General features: G+C 43.5%; 1 protein-coding gene across 4 annotated transcripts in view; it reads right to left on the bottom strand.

Moving 5' to 3' along the window:
* Positions 1-113: 113 nt before the first annotated feature.
* The window catches only part of LOC122966335 (cytohesin-1), a 39978-nt gene continuing 21481 nt past the window's right edge, over positions 114-18610 (bottom strand). For 3 of the 4 annotated variants that reach the window (XM_044330457.1, XM_044330456.1, XM_044330458.1), the window contains exons 2-13: positions 12219-12301; positions 9962-10026; positions 8585-8651; positions 8361-8479; positions 7240-7320; positions 6901-7013; positions 6026-6174; positions 5785-5897; positions 1908-1986; positions 1741-1809; positions 1329-1483; positions 114-781 (exon numbers count right to left, since the gene is read on the bottom strand). In XM_044330457.1, the coding sequence (XP_044186392.1) occupies positions 703-781; positions 1329-1483; positions 1741-1809; positions 1908-1986; positions 5785-5897; positions 6026-6174; positions 6901-7013; positions 7240-7320; positions 8361-8479; positions 8585-8651; positions 9962-10026; positions 12219-12301 (1172 nt within the window). In that variant the 3' untranslated portion in view covers positions 114-702. The remainder of the gene's footprint in view (positions 782-1328; positions 1484-1740; positions 1810-1907; positions 1987-5784; positions 5898-6025; positions 6175-6900; positions 7014-7239; positions 7321-8360; positions 8480-8584; positions 8652-9961; positions 10027-12218; positions 12302-18610) is intronic. The other variant, XM_044330455.1, reaches the window with a different exon arrangement.

Raw genomic sequence — 18610 nt, 5'->3', positions numbered from 1 at the left:
TTTTTTTTTCCTATAAAATCACTAACAGTTGGCAAATTAACCCCTGCATCCAATCCCTTCCCTCCCACCCCCTGCAGTTTCTGTTGCGAGACCTTTTTCCTTTTTTACAAAAGCGAACAAACAGAAAAGACTCGAGAGGAATCGACAGTAAAAGCTGTAAAAATAGACACGTATTACCCAAACATATTAAAGCACGTCAGAAAAGGTCTTTACTTTTCTTTCAGAGAGCGAGGAATATTTTGGTTGGGGTACCACACTTGGTCAGACCTGCTGAGTTCAAAACGATGTGTGCTAAGAGGGACTGCATGAGTGTATGCATGTTGTTTATGTGTGCAATGTAAATGGGATTTTTCTTAAAGCCTGAGGGAACAGTTTCTCTTCAAAGGGGATTCTGCTGAGTGACACCGCAAGGGCCTCATAGACAGAGAGCACACATAAAGCTGAGAGAGAAAGAGAGACATTCAGACAGGAGGTTAGAGGAGGCTTTGGCCTTGACTCTTATCTAGAAACCCCAGCATGCTTCCTGTTTTTCTGGCCAGTAGAGTCCCGAAGCCAGACCTAATATGTATCCTAGAGAAATCCCCTGGAGAGGTCTGAGGGACATCCCAGCGGTGGCCTCTGCACTGGCCCAGACAGGGAGAGCAGACACCCGGTACCCCACCCCTGCTCTGTCAAGTGCAACGTCTGAAGCGCTGAGCAGCTCTAGTGCCTCTTCATGGACGACACCTTCTTCTTCCTGGCTGCCAGCATCTCGTAGAAGGGGTCCCTGCTGATGGCAGCTCTGTGGACACAGATGCAGAGGAAATGTCAGAACAAGCGTGATGGCATCAAGTGTTCAAATTGCTGCACTCATATCAAAGAGGGTTGAAAATTGGATTTTAAAAAACCTAAAACGAAAGGGGTTCATATCAGATGAATGTATGTAAAAATGACATTTGCAATGCCAGCACTCTGATTTAACCATTTCTTGTATTTTTTTTATGTACTTAGCAAAATTATTGTGCGTTATCAGCACATTGTTTGTTTTCTTCCCATTTTTCTCCACACAAAAAACTTTCTAAACTGTGCAGACCACAAGATGATCTCATTTACTGTAAACTGCAAGGATCAGCATCTGCAGTAGAACTTTTGGATGTGTGGGGACGTGGCATCCAAGTAAAAATCACATTCTGCCTCACTTGAAAACATCTAAGTTTTTTTTTTGGTGAAACTCGATATAAACCTAAAAAATTGCCTTTGGTGGAAGTTTTGATATACTGCATCAGAACTATGCCTTCAGGAAGGTTTTATGTGACAATGATTTAGGAAGTGGAGGAAAAATCATTTACTTGATGCTGTTCATCCATTCATCTTTTTCCTCAGCAGTGGGGGCGGAGATTCGGTAGAAGGTGTGATTGCCCTCCACGACGCGCCCGTCAGCCTCTGTCTTGCACGCCTTTATCACCTGGTCCTTGTTGTCAGGAATGAAAAGCTCAAAGCAGTTCTACAAGGAGAAGTTAGAAATAAAGTATCAATAAATAAACAAACAGCAGGATTGATTAATGACACATTGATCTATTAGCTCGAGGTAACTAATAAGTCTGTCCATTACTATGTGTGAACAGCATCTGGTGTTAATTTTCTAAATGGGTAGAACTGGAGACGCTCTTCTATATTGACATTTAAAAAAATAGGTTCTATTAAAACCAGGTCTGACTGTGTGTAGTCACAGAATGAACCAGTAGAGGGAGCTATGCTTACAGGCTTCTTGTCCTCCACCTCCCTGATGCTCAGGTTCTCCAGTGGGATAATTCCTCTGGGCTCTTTGTCCTGCACAAAAAATTTTTAAAAAATGACAGAATGACAGAGTTCTGCACACAGGAAACAATAAAATCTTCACTGTGACTGATGAACCTAGCCGTACTCACTGTGGTGTACTCAAAGTAGTACAGACAGTTGTCTGTGAGGATGAACCATCTCCTCTTCCAGGTTTTTACTCGTCCCCCTGTGGAGCAAAAGGCCAGCGTCAGAGAGGTTCAGCAAGAGAAATAGAGAGAGAGAGACGAGCACCGAAGCACCAGGTCGAGCAGCAGACAGGCAGACAGATGTATGAGCAGACAGACAGATGACGGCTCCAGAGGGCTCCTTTTCCCAGAATATCCCACTATTTGCTCTGATCCACCACTGCACCGTGCACGCTCACCGTCACCACAGCTGCATCGCCTTCACCTGTCTGGGTGTTTTCCTTCTTTTGTTTAATTTGGCGATTTAAGGAATTGTTTTTACACCAAAAATGTTATAACAGGTCCTGGACACTCAACAGTTAAATCCCAAATGGTTGATATATACCATATTAAGGATAATTGGAGTCAGTGTGGGGATGCTATATGATAAAGCTTCATTGCTCCTTAAATGACGCCCTGTGTCTCTCCTTAGTTGCTGACTCAGATAATAAGTCTGGAAAGCTGGGATCAATAGGCAGGATACAGATCTATGTGCTTTGCACTCACTGAACTTAATGAACTACCACCTAAATGAAGTTACTAGAGGACAGTTATAAATATGGAAAGCAATGAAATTACCATATGAGGGTTGAATGTTGAAACTAAGGAGTAACTGAGAGGTCATTTTATACAGCCCAGGATTAAGTTCTTGCCTCTTTCATGCCCAGTAGTGGCTCTCTGGTTAACTCTGTGCCTGCTGATCTGTAGCTGACCTCTGACCCCCCTTTGTCACCCATACTTCCTGTGAGGGGAAACCTGATCACAGAAGCAGATGGCAGCTTCGCTCTCTGAGGATGAGATGCCAATGACAAACTGAGTCGGGCAGGAAGCTCAGCGCCTGGAGCTGTTCGGCTACTCTACAGGCATCTCAGACTTGAATTTCCTGTTTTGGCTTTGTTAAGTAACTTCTCAGCTATACAGGAGCAGTGTTCAGTGAATAGGGAGACAAAATTTCTTTCTAATCATGACATAAAGACCTAAGCCTTGTCTAGACTAGGCTATCCCACCACCAATGTTAGTAAAAAGCTGCATTTTGAAACCCATCTACCATGACAGAGGAGAGCTAAGTGGATGCTTTTCAGCACACATAGACATGTAGAACACACTTGTATTATCATATAACAGCCTTAGCACTGTATATGATATCCCATCATATCGCAGATGTCATGATAGGTCAAACGCTTTGGTCTATATTTGTTATTATCTACAACGACACGCTTCACTCGACAGGCAGAGATGGAGAGCCCCTCGCCACATCTCGACACGTCAGCGTGTTGCAACAAAAAAGCAGACCAACAGAAAACACAGACGTGATGGAAGAGTCACACAGCTGACGGCCGGAGAGTTTGATTGGGTTGGAGGTTTGCGATTAGATTTGATGGTCATGTCAGTTTCCTGTCACTCTGAGAAAGACAGATGACCTCCTCCCGTGCAAGAATGTCTGGGACGAGGCGGGACGTCCCAGCAGATTGTTGCAAGGGTGTGGACGGTGCTAGGCCGGAGTGGAGCTAAGTGGAGGGAGTCACCCATGCAAGACGGGGCTGTGGGAGGCTGGGCAAGCGGAGGTTAAAAGGGAACAGGTGGCCTTTTAAATCATTTCTGGTTGTTGATGTTTTGTTGTTTTATGATCCCCTTAAAAATTATTAGCAATGGTTACTCTTCTTACCTAATATTGCTTTTTATTTTTGTGCAAAAAAACAACCCCAATCCCATTCAATTACCACATTTCTGCACCAATTCAATCTTATTTTGTAATAGGAAAGGTGCACAAATTACCAGAATGCACTGCTACTAACCATGTGCAATTTGAGTATATATATATAAAGCATGCATGAATCATTTGAACCATGCCTGAATCCCTTTCAGCACACTCCTCTGCCCATACTTCTCTCCCACAGTTTGGTCCAGTCCGGTCTAGTGCCAAACTTAGTCGCATCCACATCGTTACCCTTCAGATCCACTTACAGCATTACAGAGATAAGAGGAGCAGAGCCATATTGTTGAAAAGGTGCAGTATTCCTTTTCCATGCAACCAGAGAGCAAACGACAATAAGCCAATGGGTAAATGGGTTCATGATCAATTTGGAGAGTCAAGCAAAGTCCTTTGTTGTGCTCGCTGTATGGAAAAAAAGGTATAATGCAGCTTCCATAAAACAGAGATCAAAGAGAGTGACCACCACAGCGTACAGAGAAAAAAGAAGGTCAAACTGCTCAGTAGAGTGGTCACAAAGCATCAGCTCCCCGAGCCGAGCCCACGGGGTGGCAAATGCACCCAGCGACCGCCCGGCAACCACCCACAGAGATAAAAGACAGTGGGGAAAAAAACCACCAGCTCAATGAGAGACTCGACAGACAAACAAACATCTGAGGTTTAAATGAGTCAATGGAGAGACAAACAATAAAAATAAAAACCTATAGACAAAAAAAAAAAAAAACCTTTATGAAAGTTAAAAAAAAAAAAAAAAAAAAAAAAAGAAGAATAGAACAAAAGCATGGCGGACCACCAAAAGCACCTGAGAGCTGAGAAATGGACTAGCGTTTGGGAAGAGCAGGTGTACATACCTCCTGAGGAAAGACAACAGCCAAAATCATGGGAACAAACAAACAAACGAAGAGGAAAAGGAAACAAAAAAATCAAATTAAATGATAAGGAATTATTGCACCACAGTCCTGTTCATTTTGGCTCCAAGGAGGCTTTGATGCACTGCTTTACAGCTTTTTAAGTTGAAAATACTGTATTTAGTAATGAGTAAGCAGATTTTTACACATCTGCTGTTGTAGTTTTAGTCCACACGGAGGAGCTCTACTCAATGTGAACTTGTCACAATTACTGCAAAGCACTACATTAAATATCACCTCCATTTGGGTCAATTTCCTGAGATATCCAGTAGTTTACCTTCCACCCTGATTGTTTTACTCAAATCTCCCAATTTGGCATTTTTGGAGAAAGAGTAATTCTACCTTGGTGTATTCGGTTGTAAAGAGTCACAGCGACTGGAAAATTCAATTTCACTTTAAACATTCATGCTTTTTTATGAAATTCATTGTGAATCTGGAAACCAGACAGAGATCTCAGAGGAAATAGAGGATGGAGAGTTGGGGAGTCCAGGGTTGTGCTTTTCTACTTGTAGAGTGCTTACGACCATTAAAAGTACCAGCTGACATCCTGTGGACCATTTGTAATGATATAGGCACAAGAAGTGTATGTGTATGTGCATGTTTATGTCTCCAAACATATGTTTAAGCTAGAAATTAGCAAAAGCTCAGAACTAAATGTCCCTTGAACCTTCACCAACTGGTAAAATTCCATTTGGGGGAAAAAATAATTAGAGATACCAAGACAACCTCAATGTTTTTTTTTAGATTTCTTGATTTATATACTCTGTGTGGCTATGAAAGTCAGTATTTGTGTGTGTGCATGAATGTCAGTATATGAATATGCCTTCTCTTAAATAATTCAAAAGCCTCCACATATGGTGGTCTGATCTCAAGGCCACATTCATAATACATTAAAGCAGGCAGAGATGTCTTCAGATGTCTCAGGTCGAGCATGAACACACCTATTCACACATGCTCACAGGTACCTAACACACTCGCATATGCGCACACACTCACAGGTTATTGACCTCAGGGTGGACATTGGTTATCATTTTATACAGGCTGATTCTGAACCCTGAGATAGTCCACCCATATGTGCTGCTATGACGACAAAGTCATCTATCGGAGCAGCCGTATTGATGAGAATGCCATCATTTTAGCAATTCATTATGTGCCCAAGTAAGTGTATTTTCTGGGTCACTCACCCAGTTTTAGCAGCCAGCCCTCTCTGTCTGGATTGAAGAAAGTGTGTGTGAGGTCGTTGCCGTCGTCCTCTGGGATTTTGAAAGGCTCGTTCTTGATGCTCTCATAAAGATTCTACAAGGAGAGTTAGAGTTGTGAATATGCAGCAAGTTTGAGATTAGAGAAAGGTGCAGGGTCACATTGCAAAGAAAAACACACAAGGAAGGGACATAACAGAAAAAGAGTTTGGAAGCGCTCCTCACCCGGAGCAGGTCTTCAGGTAAGTCTCCTCCATCGTTGATTCCTCTGTTCATGGAGATGAATCGTTCCACAGTAGGCTTGTCCTTCACGTTCGGGTTGTGGAGGCTGGTGTTCAGCATGATGATGGCAAATGACAGGATGTAACAGGTGTCTGTTACACACAGAAACACACACAGACACACACAGACACACCATATGATCACACTGTGAGAGAGAGATGAGCTTTACGAGTTAGCGAAAGGTTGCTGTTTACCATAAAACTGCTGCCAGTATTTAATGTAGAGTTTAAATAGGAATGTAAATTAGCTGAGCTAACTGCTTCTGACTGCACTTTGGGGACCACAGTCTAACAGAGAGGAACAGATAGGCGAAGCTTCGTTAGCGACGAGAGTGGGTGGGAGTGAAAGGCTGCGTGTGGGCAGCTAACTATGCATGTGTGTTTCTGAACGGGCACCCTTGTGCGTGTGTGTACGCTAAAAGACAACGTGGAAAGCACACGGCTGACGCAGCAGCACTTTATCTGGCCCGTTAGGCTGTTGAGAAGTCCCATGCATTATTCACATCCATCTGCGTCTATGTTAGAGGCAGCCGTCTGCTACGGGCATTATTTCCCAAAAGCCAGACACTCCTCTATAACACAGATCACCTCAGCAGACTGTGTGTCTGCTAAATAAAACCGTTTAGATATGACCCGTACAGTCCATTAAAAAATGCAAAATTAGAGTTATTATTATCCTGATTAGGGATTTGAATCAGAGTAACTATATTTATTAATGTGCAGTCCTTTAATTCTTTGTTTCACTGCTCATACATTCACAGGTCTTTGGCTTTTTATGGCAGTACTGAAAGCTGGGGCTGTAAAGTATGTCAGCCCTACCTGTGGACTGGAAAACACCAGGGTTGCACTGGCAGTAGCGCTGAGCAAAAGCCTCCATCATGCGGTCAATCTTCTGGGCTTCTCCCGGTAGCCGAAAGCTCCACAGGAACTGTCTGTCAGGGGACACAGCTGAGTCGTCAGCCACACGCTCTCAGATACTGTGAGAAAGCTAAATAAATTCTGTCATGCTACAGGACTGAAACTGACACCTGCATTTTCATAAAAAAAAATGGACCGTATCACACATGATTTACATAAAAAGGGGACAAAGCTATGAGGATCTAGCTGTGGGTAGTGAGTGAGTATGTAGCAGATGTGAGGATGCGGGTGCGGTCATACCTTAGGGCCTGAACCAGGTTGAGGTCTGTGAACTCATGAAGCTCCACAAAGGCATGGAGGACTTGGATATTAAAATCATCTCTGTAGGAGACAAAAAAGGGGCAAATTCTTATAGTTAAACATTTAAAAAGTGATTGTTTGCAAACCCAACAAAAGAAAGAAATAATTAAAGATTGTTACCAATAAGCAAATCTACAAAAGGGAACTGTTGGCTCAAAGCTGTATGTAAAAGCCTGACTGTTGCCTCATTTGAAATGTAGATGTTAGAGGACTCATCAGGCTCGTGTCTAAGGACCAGCTCTGGCACACATGGTCTTGAGAAGTCTATGAGATCCGGTGGAAGAGGATAAACACACCCCACCTGCTTCATTTATCATCTAATCTTGATCATGACATCATTCTCGACCTTTATGCCCTTCAGAGTAAATGATCTGCCCTGTGGGATCATGGGGTGGCTCTAAGGTGCTCTCCATGACAGAGTTATGTTATTCCCAGTGGACAAGTGACTAATCCTATCTCCCGTGCTGATCCGGCCCCTCCTTCCAGATCAGAAACACGCAGAAAGCTTGATAACAATCAAACAGAAAGCATCCATCAAAAGCCTGTGCTCCATTTCCTGGTCTGACCTCACCGACCACACCCTGACTGTAACACTGCCTGCTCTTTAGTCCCCATGCGCTACATGCTGAACATCAGGCCCATCCTTATTTCCTGTATTATGTGTTCACTCTAACAAGGATGCCCTGCTCTCCAGTCAAATCTTTAATTGCCTTCCAAGACATGCATGCATTCTCAAGTTGTGAGTCTCTTGATCACGTTACTTATGAATGAGTAAGATAATGAAAGACAGATGGAGGCTATTGAGTAACGACGGACATCGTCTTGAGAGGACTGTCTAAATGTGGAACCAATAATCTATGTTTGGGAAAGGATGGGTGTGCCTGACCAAGAGGAAACAGAGCAATACGGAAAGTATGCGCTCTCGAAGAGGGTGATCTCTGTTCGATGCTCTTATCAACCACATGGTTGGATGTGTACAAAAATCCACATAGAGAGGTAGAAACTCTGATAGGGAGATGGTTAGATAGAGAATAGAACAATATATCTGTCTTTAGGCCGACCTCTCTCCGAGGTAATCTCCGATAGCTGTTTTGTTGAGGCCCTCGCCCTTGTAGAGGAATTGAGCAATGTCGTCACTGGTGTTCTTCAGCAAGTCATTCTCTATCAGGAACTGGATCCCCTGTGAAAGAGACAGCGCCCCAGATTACATCCTGCTTATGAAAACATGTGAGACAAATCATATTTCTAAAGAATCATGACACGTTACTTAATTTCTTCCACCTACCTTTTTGGGGTCCATGTTGAATTTCTTACGGCCCATGGCCACCTGTTTATTCCTCTGCATATTTTTCCTGGAACATCAGAGCGTAGGCTGCTGTTAGTTGTCCTTGACATATGAACGTAATATGTAATATGTTCTGATAATTATGAGACTGAAATTGTATAAGTGGTATATGAGTGGTTTATGTAACAATTACAGTGTAAAAAATATTTTTATTACAGAATAATCAGCCAATTTTTTTGATCAGTCATTTGGTCTATAAAATTTCAGAAAATGGTGAAAAATCACATTTTCCAAGAACCCAAAGGGATGTTTACAGGCCAAACATATGGATATATTATATACTATTACAGACAACACATAAAATAAGCAAATATTAACATTTTAGAAGCAAGTACCAGTGATTTTTGGCACAATTAATTTTCTCTTAATCTACTAATGGATTAAATCATTTCAGCTCTACTATGTATACATGTTTTGCCTTTTTGATATCATCATTCAGAACCAACAAAATCCAACATATTGATGATCCATCATCTTACTAATTCTAGCATGGCTCAGATCAATTCAATAAGTTCATTCATTCATTTCCTCAATGAATCTTCTAACATTTTTCATTTGTCCGGCAGCGGCCGAACTTTCCCCTCCCCTTCGACCGTGATGACAAAGCGTTGATGAAGCGTTTAACGTCATGCATATGGGAACAACTCATTTCTCAGGCCTTGAGTAATTCAGAGGTCAAAGTGCACTCCAAGAGTCCGCCATCACCATGGTTACATCTCCATCTCCAGCCGGTGAGAGGTCACCACTTCTTCCCACTGATTCACTAGCACCAGCATTCCTTTGGCTTTTGTTTGCCAAAGTCCAACACTCAACTACACAGATGCTCCACAAGGGAGAGTACAGCTGACATCAGCAGTGCGGTCTGATTGTCATGTTCTGTTTTCAATAAATGGATCATAGGAAACTTTGATCACAAGAAGGTGCCATAACCCTTAATGGGTTTTGGATCCTAGAGAAAGTGCATTAGGAATATTCTGTAGCTGATGGGATCCCTATCCACTTGAGTAGACCAAACCCGAGTGCTCCCTCTCCTGGGACCATCCATTGTCTGCTTCTGCCCGTACACCCACTGCATTATTCAATGAGGCCTCCCATCATGGGGGTGTGCCTGATGAAACATTTAAACTGCCTTAAAAGCATAGCCAATTTGGGTAGGGTGTTTGGTGTGACTGGATGGCCCGACTGGGCCATCAAACATTAATAACTGACAGCTTCATTTGCTAGGTTAATAGAAGGCAAACAACAAGCCAATTTGGACAACAGAGAGGGAAATATGTGTGTAGTTTAGAGGGGGGGGGTTGGGTCACATTTTCTTACCTCTCCTCAGTGGAACCCAGGTTCTCGATCTCACTCGTCACTTCTGCTATCTCATCCTTCAACCGCTGCAGAGAAGACAGGAGTGTTAGTCATGAATATGATGAGTATCGATATGAATACATCATCTGGCTATTTCAATATTGGAAGGGTGTGACCAACACAAACAACATACAAAGCATTCGTATAAAAAAAAAAAAACAAAACGCAAGGGCTCTATAAAACAATGCAAAGGGAGAGGCTATCATCTCTGATTATCTCTGTTCGTCTGTCAGCCAGGTGGCCTTTTATCACACAAATACTCACATCAGAGCCTTCATCAACAAAGAGAGCGGAGTCACTTCTCAGGAGCTGAAACTTCACACTCTGCTGCTCATTCAGATCTCCTCAGTTCTCTAAAAACTGAGAGTAACTGTCTGTATCTCATATCAGAGAATGTGTGTTTGCGTGTATTTCTCTCCCAAACAATCCTCTCAATCTGAATTTGATTAGGCTGAGAAAATTCAGGGATAACCTCAATACAAATGGATGTAAGAAAGCGTGAAAGTGGATTATATTTTGTGTAGCGTTTTAGTGATTAATGGCCTTAGAGGCAGATTTAGTTGATCAAGCCAGGCCCACTGGTGCCAGACTGGCGCAGTAAGGGCACTGCAGAGGGTAGAGGATGGAGAGGGTGACGTCAGCTTGATGAAAATGTGGAATAATAGAGCGGCACAAGAGAAGTCTGGTATACGGCTATTGGTCATGAGAGGCTTCGACGCTCCTAGTAAAGGTTACAATCATCGAGCCTTTCCATTCATATCCAGCTGCAGTGTTAATGTATCATTTCTCCTGCATAATACCAAACCACTATAGCCCAAACCACAAAGGGAACATCTGTGTTTTCAAGGCCTGCGCAATCACAACACATTCCTCAGATGCTTGCCTCCGCAAACAAAGGCTGTGCTCGTACAGGAAAGCGGGTGGCTACGGTGGGGGCCTTGACAAGCAGTACCACAGGGGAGAGTTGTGGGAGTCGATGAGTAGGAGAGGGGTCAGTGTGAAAACCACAGAGGAGGAGGATGATGGGGGAAGATGGGGGCAGCAGTGGTGGCCAGAAAAGAGGGTGGGAGGGGGGCTGCGATGGTGGAAAAGAGATGATGTGTCAGATCACACCTCCAATGTTTGTGTGTCAGGGCCAGAGACGTCTGAAGGCCAACTCTCTGTCAGGGCATGACATGTGACATGTCTGTCACGCCTGTGTATCATTTGAGTATGGAGCTGGTTAAAGAGTGGCAGGATTGACCTGAGCAGCAAGCTACAATCATCAGATGCACTCTACGGTCAGGGCAATAGCAAAAAGAATCCTCAGGGGCCATGGACAGGAATCAAACAAACCACTTTAGGAATTCAGCCAGGCTGATTTAAATCCTGGCTCACTTTGGAAATCAGGGAGTAAATGAGGGATATTCAACTGGCTGTATAAGCACATTCCTCATATGAGCATAATCCTAATTTATCTGCATGCTTGTCTTATTTTAATACTCTACCGTGTTGTGGTCCAAACAACATTTCAATAAACCGTGAAAAAGAGATAACTTGCATCCATAAATAGAGATCTCTGCTGAATGGCTAAACAATAAACAGACACAGTTTTCTGAGGAAGTGAGCACTCGGTAGGAAATACTTCACATTCCACTTGGGGTGAAATGTTTGAAAGGGGAATTTGCACAAAGGCAGCAAAAACTGGATGGAGGAGTTAAACGTTTAATCAAAAAGCAGAGGAGTTGCAGTTGTAGCTGAAGGCAGTGGAAGTGAGCCAAGAGTCTGGACCTTGTAGGTCAAAAAATAAAAACCATCTTGCCCGATGAGCCACTAAATCTCAGACTTGGTCATTTTAATGTTTAAATCTCTTAAATGTTTTATTATGATTAGTCCTGCTGTAATAAAAAAGTATCTCTGGATCCAAGTAGTATAATTTTTATTAAACATACACGCTTTTACAGCAGGACAGGCAGTTGAGTAAAATACTTGTTTCCAGTGAAAATCAGTAAGTTTATTTCTTTTGAACTGTGTCATTTTTTGACAACTTTGTCAAAATACTGACTCACTTGGCATACAAAACATCAGCAAAACTAAAAATAGATAACCTTGAAAGGACATTTTCGGCAGCCACATGAGGTACATGCTTTTTTTTTGTTCCTATCTACTGTTTGTGTGGATTAAACATTTGCACATACAAGCATTACCAGAGCCCCCATATATTCTATCTTAATATTACCTGAATGTCCTCCAGCAGCTCCTGCTTGCGCCGGCGGATATTCTCCAGCTCCTGCTGCTCCTCTGGGGTGAGGTCGTCCGGCACTAGGGAGAGATGAGAGAGAAGATGAAGTGTTAGGACAGTAGCGCCCAAAATATAATGCACCTTTATCCTTTTCTTTGAATATCTGTCTATCCCTTAAGGTATGTCCCTTAGGGTATCCTCGGGGGAGTGGAGGGGACAGAGGAGAGGAGAGGAGAGGAGAGGAGAGGAGAGGAGAGGAGAGGCTTCTTTCTTAGTTGTGGCATCAGTGATGGATCAGCGAGCGAGCCTTTTCTCATAACTACAAACTCTCTCAGCGTGCGAAACATTGACACCGACAGCAAACAAAGTCTGCTGCGGCCAGGTGCACTTTGAGGAGGATTTAACTTTTGTGCGACTACATGAAACAGCTCGAGTCAGCCAAGCAGCGCTGAGCATCAGTGCCAGAGTAGCACAAATGTGACAAGTCTCAGAGCGCTGCCAGTCCTCTTGTCACTCACACCATAAGCCGTTATAATTAGCTTTGTCTGTGCCAAGGACTGAGGTGCGAGCAATGTGTCCTGATTGATGGACAATGCATTTGTGTGTCTGTGGGTGTGCGGAGGGACACCACTGGTATCAGCACTCTAATCATAACAGTGGTCCAAGCACAATCTCTGTTTTGTTTACTTTAGCACTGCATTGGAGGCGTTTTTCATTTACTGTTTCTCTGTTTTATTCCATTTGAAAACCAGGTGATTCTTGTCACTTACTTGAAGAACAAGACCATAAACGACAAATAACCCTAAAAAAAAGGTAATAACTGCTTGCTTGAATCTGTTTATCAGTAGCCGATTTTGGAAGGATGTGGTTAATATGCAACTTTTTGTCTGTTTCTAAAAAGCTTTGTGACTGGAGGGAATAGATTTCACTCCTCTGATGTTTGCAAAAACTTACCACTTGCTGTAGCAATTTTCTCTTTTAATTACTGCAGACACTTAGAGACACTGTAGTGCTTTGTAATAATCCAGGATGATGTCTAATAATAAATATTCTTAGATGTCTGGATTTGCATCAAGCACCATTAGTTACAGTATAATGGGTATACAGTTAGAAATTAGACACATGGTAGTTTTGCAATTTATATTTTGAGTATTATTACAGCATTGTCTAGTTACCAGTATTTCCAGTCCATATGAGTGCCTTTTGTTTCCGACTAGATACATTTTTGGCACAAACATTTGCACAATAGTCATAAGCTGAAAGTCCTGTGATATGAAATGAAAGTCGGTGTCCTCCGAGGTGCAAGACACCGACCACTAGACTGCTCTACTGCACGATATGTCATGCAAAGTGTTATTTGGCAGACGTTTACACAGAAAGATTCTTGCAGTATCACAAGACTAGATATATTTAGCATGTGTAGCCCCAGTGGCAATCACACCCCCTGAACCCAGTGTCATGTTTAAGTAAATGAGCTGCAAAAGTCACAATGTCTGTTACGTTGGAAAATCATCTCTGTCAATCAGTGACTCTTTCTCTGATTCCCCCCGTGGCTGAAAACACAAGCTTCCTCCTGTGACCTCCCCTCCTTCCCTCATTACCTCAGCAGCAGGGTTCAAAGGTTAAAGGGGTCGAGGCTAGGGCTGGACTTGGTGGATCTCTGCAAACGGTTAACAAGGTAATGGTTATAAAGTGACGGAAGCTGAGGACAGAGGAATCTTCAACACAAGGTATTATATTACTCATTCCAAGACTATCTATGATACTAACAATGACCCTTAAAAATCTCCTTTTTCCCTTTGACTTTTTCCTCTCATCTCCAAATTGAAAACTGCCCCACGTTCCTTGCACAATACTGGTCTCATATAATCCTAATAAACGCTAAAGTTTTAAGTATGAGTGGCTAACCTCCGAGCAGTAAAGGCTTGGTGGAATGAAGGTTACAAAAGCAAAACAAAATCTGGCACAGCAATCAATAAAGCAAGGACACGACCAGCCATCCAGAGATTAGGAGCTTCACTGTGTTTCGAGACGCACACACATATACACACAGCTAATTTTCCTGCAAAGAATATTTAATTCAAATGTAAAACCCTAAATAAATTGGCATTTTACCTCTCCAGCATTTAAAAGATATCCGAAAGAAAAAAATGTATGCTACAGCACGTAAAGCACTTATTTTAATAACATAAGGCATGCTAACCTAAACATCTTGAGGCACATACCCATGACATTCACTGGAATGTCTGCTAATATTCAACACAGGGATAATAGACAATAGATGGGGGTCTAAAACAAGAGCCTTATAGCGAGCCGTTAAGGAGATTGAAAGCTCCGCAACAAAGCCACATTGTCCTCCCGTCTTGTTTCAGACAGCTGGGGGAGAACAGCAGTCCACTCGAGATTGACCTTTCACACTCATACCTTACAGCCTACAGTATCACTGCAAAACCAGCCGCATCCATCCCAAATGTTCTGGGTATCCATGGAAACCGTGGTTAGCTTGGCACAACTATTTTCACTTACGAGGGGGAGCTGACAGGATGGTGCAGAGAAAAGACAGGCACCAAAATAAACAGTTGCACAACCGATTGAGAGCAGCTTATATCGGGGGAGATGTTAATGTTGTAGATACAGGCCGGGATGCACGATAAAGCGCGCGATGCATGCACATGTGCAAAGAAAAAAGTGCTGATAGGTCTGAGATTTCATGGGCCTTCTTCCATTTAATGAAGTTGTCTCCCGATCGACTGGGTGAATTAATGTCACGCTGAGCAAACCCAGAGCAGGGCTGTGTGTTCAACAGCACAAACAAGAGCAACAGGGAGGATGAGCTTAAAGGGGGAAAGTCCATTCCTCTTTCTGGAAACATGATGTCAGGCTGGGAGGCTGGCGGATGCTGAAGGGAGCCATTGCACAAAGCGCAGGACAGCGGGACCCAGCACAGCAAAACCGCAGCATTCCTGGCTTAGAAGAGGATCACGAAGTGAAGGACTGATAGGGGAGAAGAACTGGAGAGAGGACTATAATTTGATGCCAAGGAGGAGATAGAAAGTCACTGAAAGGAACATAATCATTTGAGGATGGAAATGATCTGTCCACTCGCCTCTGTCAAGAGCACAAAGAAGGATCTTAAAGAAAATCAGTATCTTCCAAAAGGCCCTGCAATTAACACGTCATCTCATGTCAGCCACATGGTGAGAGTTATTCAGGGAACCAGCCTATCAGGTGCCTGCCTGGCTCCACCCAAAATAAAGAAGACCAGGGAAGAGAAAGGCCCCATAATGCTTGTGCCAGAGGTGGGTACCAAGTAGGTGTCATTTCCCAGAAGACAGCAGATGAGGGGGAACCCATCCACTTAACTAAATGCTGAGAGCTGCTTGTTTGCCTTCTGTCTGGGCGCGCTGTTTGGCTGTCATTCAGCAAACCTCTGCACTGGCACAGCCAATGAAAAGAGGCTGTCATCAGAAAAAAAAAGAAGAAGCGAGAATGAGGGGGAGAAAGTGAGGAGACAGAAAGGGCAAATGAGGTGAATAAAGAGTGATGGAGAGTTTCTGTAGAACTGAAAGCATGTTAATTTATCAAGATAGCATCACTGATGCCCTGATAACACACCAGCTCTTACTGATATAGGTAATAAGATAAAAAAAAGTTTGTAAACAGTAAGATGGGAAATGTTGTGGTCTTCCCTTCAATGTTGCTCATCTGCCGGGTCTATATCTGTTCTAGGAGCCTTTCATATGGTAGAGGGCCCCTACAGCGACCTGACAGGGCCCGTGTGCGGTGAAAAACACAGCCGCCCACGTTCTCACTCTTTCAGACACTCATGCTGCCTGGAAAACAGGTCATTCAGGGGAATCACATACACATGCGCACGGAGGCGTGCATACAGTCACATGCACACACGCGTAACGCCCGCACACGGATGCCTGGGGCCACCACAGTGCGTGTCCCGCTGTGCCCGGCGCTGTCAGTGCTCAGCGACTTGCTTTTTGTTTCAGCTTTCAACACTAAAACCATCTGACTGGAACTGTCCAGACTGTGACATTCAGACTGAATCCATTATATATCGCTGAAAAAAATGTGAATCTTAAATCACTTAGTCTATTCAGTTTTAATTAGAGATTTTTTTTAAAAAGTACTGGTATAACGAAACGAGGCCAGTCACTTGAAGTATTAAAAATATGACATATCATTTGTGAAAGTGTCATTAGCATTTTCTCATAGTAGCAGTGATAATACATTAAGTCTTTGATAGATTGAATAACTTGCTGAGATCAAGGTAGTGCAAAGTGATTTGAAAATGTGTGAGTGGAGATAAGATAATGACAATATTCCTGTGTTAAAGTACTGATACAAGTGCTCTATTGTCAAATCTGGGGCATTATAATCTGAGTTTAGTCCTGCCCTTCCCTGGCCCTCATTACTCCTGAGTGCTGTTTAACCCAAATTTAGGGCTCGAAACACTCAATACGTTCCCTTTGTGTGTAATCGCGGTGCCCACTCCTGAATTGGTGCATCCCGATCCCCTTCGGCAGATCCCTTCGGAGTTTTGTGCAACTCTTTTGCTTTAAAGTTTTAATGCTTCACTTGAACCCTAAAATCCTGTTTAAAAATGAAGATTTTTAACCGTGTGTCTCCTTATGTTTTTGCTTTTGTGCCACAGTGACCAGCTTTAGAAAGCGTCTGCAGGGTTCCTAGATGGGCGAAGCAGTTTTAGCGAGGGCTGGGTCAGCGGAGAGCGCCGGGGAGGTGACATCAAGGGAGATACCAATTATAGCTCCCTCTCCCACAGCAGCAGAGGCCACTAATACACATCCTGATTGCTATCCTGGCAGAAGAGGCAGACGTCTCATTTCAACCCAGATCACTGAAGAACTCTCCTTGGAAAATGAGGAAATTAGAATTCTGAGTGCTTGTAGGATCTCTCACCCCCCCCCCCCCCCTCTCCCTGCAGATGTGACCCATTTTAGGGAGCTCCTCTCAGCTCATGAGGGGAAAAAAAAAAAAACTATCAACTAAATAAGCTTCTCACCTAGGCTGCCCCTAGTGACACAGCTACTAGACAGGGTCACAACGTACACACATAGATATAATTAGATGGACATATCTAAAAGCTCTGTGGAAGTTTTACACTAAAATGTCGAGCTTCACGGCAGCAGATGGAGGCATCAATGAATATATTCACACCACGACGCTGCCTATGATCTGCTGACTGAGGGAATATGCAAAGTGATACACATCCATTTCTGTAGCCACGTGTTTAGTGTGCGAGTGTGTGTGCATGATTACATTTTGATGAAGTGCACACACTGATCGAGGCGAATGAATGACACTGGTGCTGTAGCAGCAATCGCTCCCTGCATGAGGTCCTTCATCTGTTGTGTCTACATCTCTTTTCCTCCATATCTTTATTGAAGAAACAGCATCCATCCGGCTCTTACACACTGTCCATTACATTCGATTACCCACTCCTCTTCTTCCTCTATAATTTCTCCTCTCATCTTCCACTATCTCTTCTTTGTACATCCCCGTCTCTTTGTCTTATCTCCAACATGCAACCAAGATTATCGGTTTTCTCCAGGCCTCCCCCTGTTCCTTGAGGCTGCTGTTGTACACCTTTGTCCTCATGGTTACAGTGACAGCTCCCTTTAAACTTGCTAAAACACAACCTCCGCCCCCCAAGGTCCCTGTAGGGTCAATCAATCGACCCCTAGCCTAAACCAATAAGAGCGCCAGCTGTAACAAGAAGCAGTCTACTTCATGATGAGGTTTAATGCATTCAGCACAAAACACACACACACACACACACACAATCGATTATATGAGCTGGGATGGGCAAAAACACACACAGACGCACACACACACAAAAATACACTAAGATCTATTAAATGGCTCTAAGCTTTCTGATCTTGAAGGTGATTTAAAAAGCTGATCTCTGATCTGAGACTGAATCTCATTACTAGCGTAAATCCCAAGGGGACTCTTGCTCATACATATTTGAAACCACACACACCTTCAGCTTCTGAACCAGACAGCTTGTAACAAAGTAGAGCAGGGGCTGTGAAGGAATGCCAGTCGGTAATGTGGGCACCGGCCCAAATGGGCTTACCTTTAACCTCCCTGTGCTTAGCTGCCACACATATAAACAGAACACAAGCTAAGCCCCAAATGGACCACCAATTACGGATCAAAAAATCCACAAAGCGTCCAACCTGACCTGATCTAAGGGTAGGAGGAGGTGAAGGGGGACCGAGAGAGGGGGCAGATAACAGGAGAAGGAGCCCTGTGTTTGGCCGGGGAGGCGTGGGACGGTGAATGGCAGGAGAACACAGAGACAGTGGGAAGAGCGGTGGGACGATCACAGCTCTCCCTTTGTGTCTGCAAAC

The sequence above is a fragment of the Thunnus albacares genome, chromosome 17, assembly GCF_914725855.1.
Source record: "Thunnus albacares chromosome 17, fThuAlb1.1, whole genome shotgun sequence".
NCBI classification, from domain to species: domain Eukaryota; kingdom Metazoa; phylum Chordata; class Actinopteri; order Scombriformes; family Scombridae; genus Thunnus; species Thunnus albacares.
Note: the sequence above shows the minus strand (reverse complement) of the source record. Positions and strands in the feature narration are given on the sequence as shown.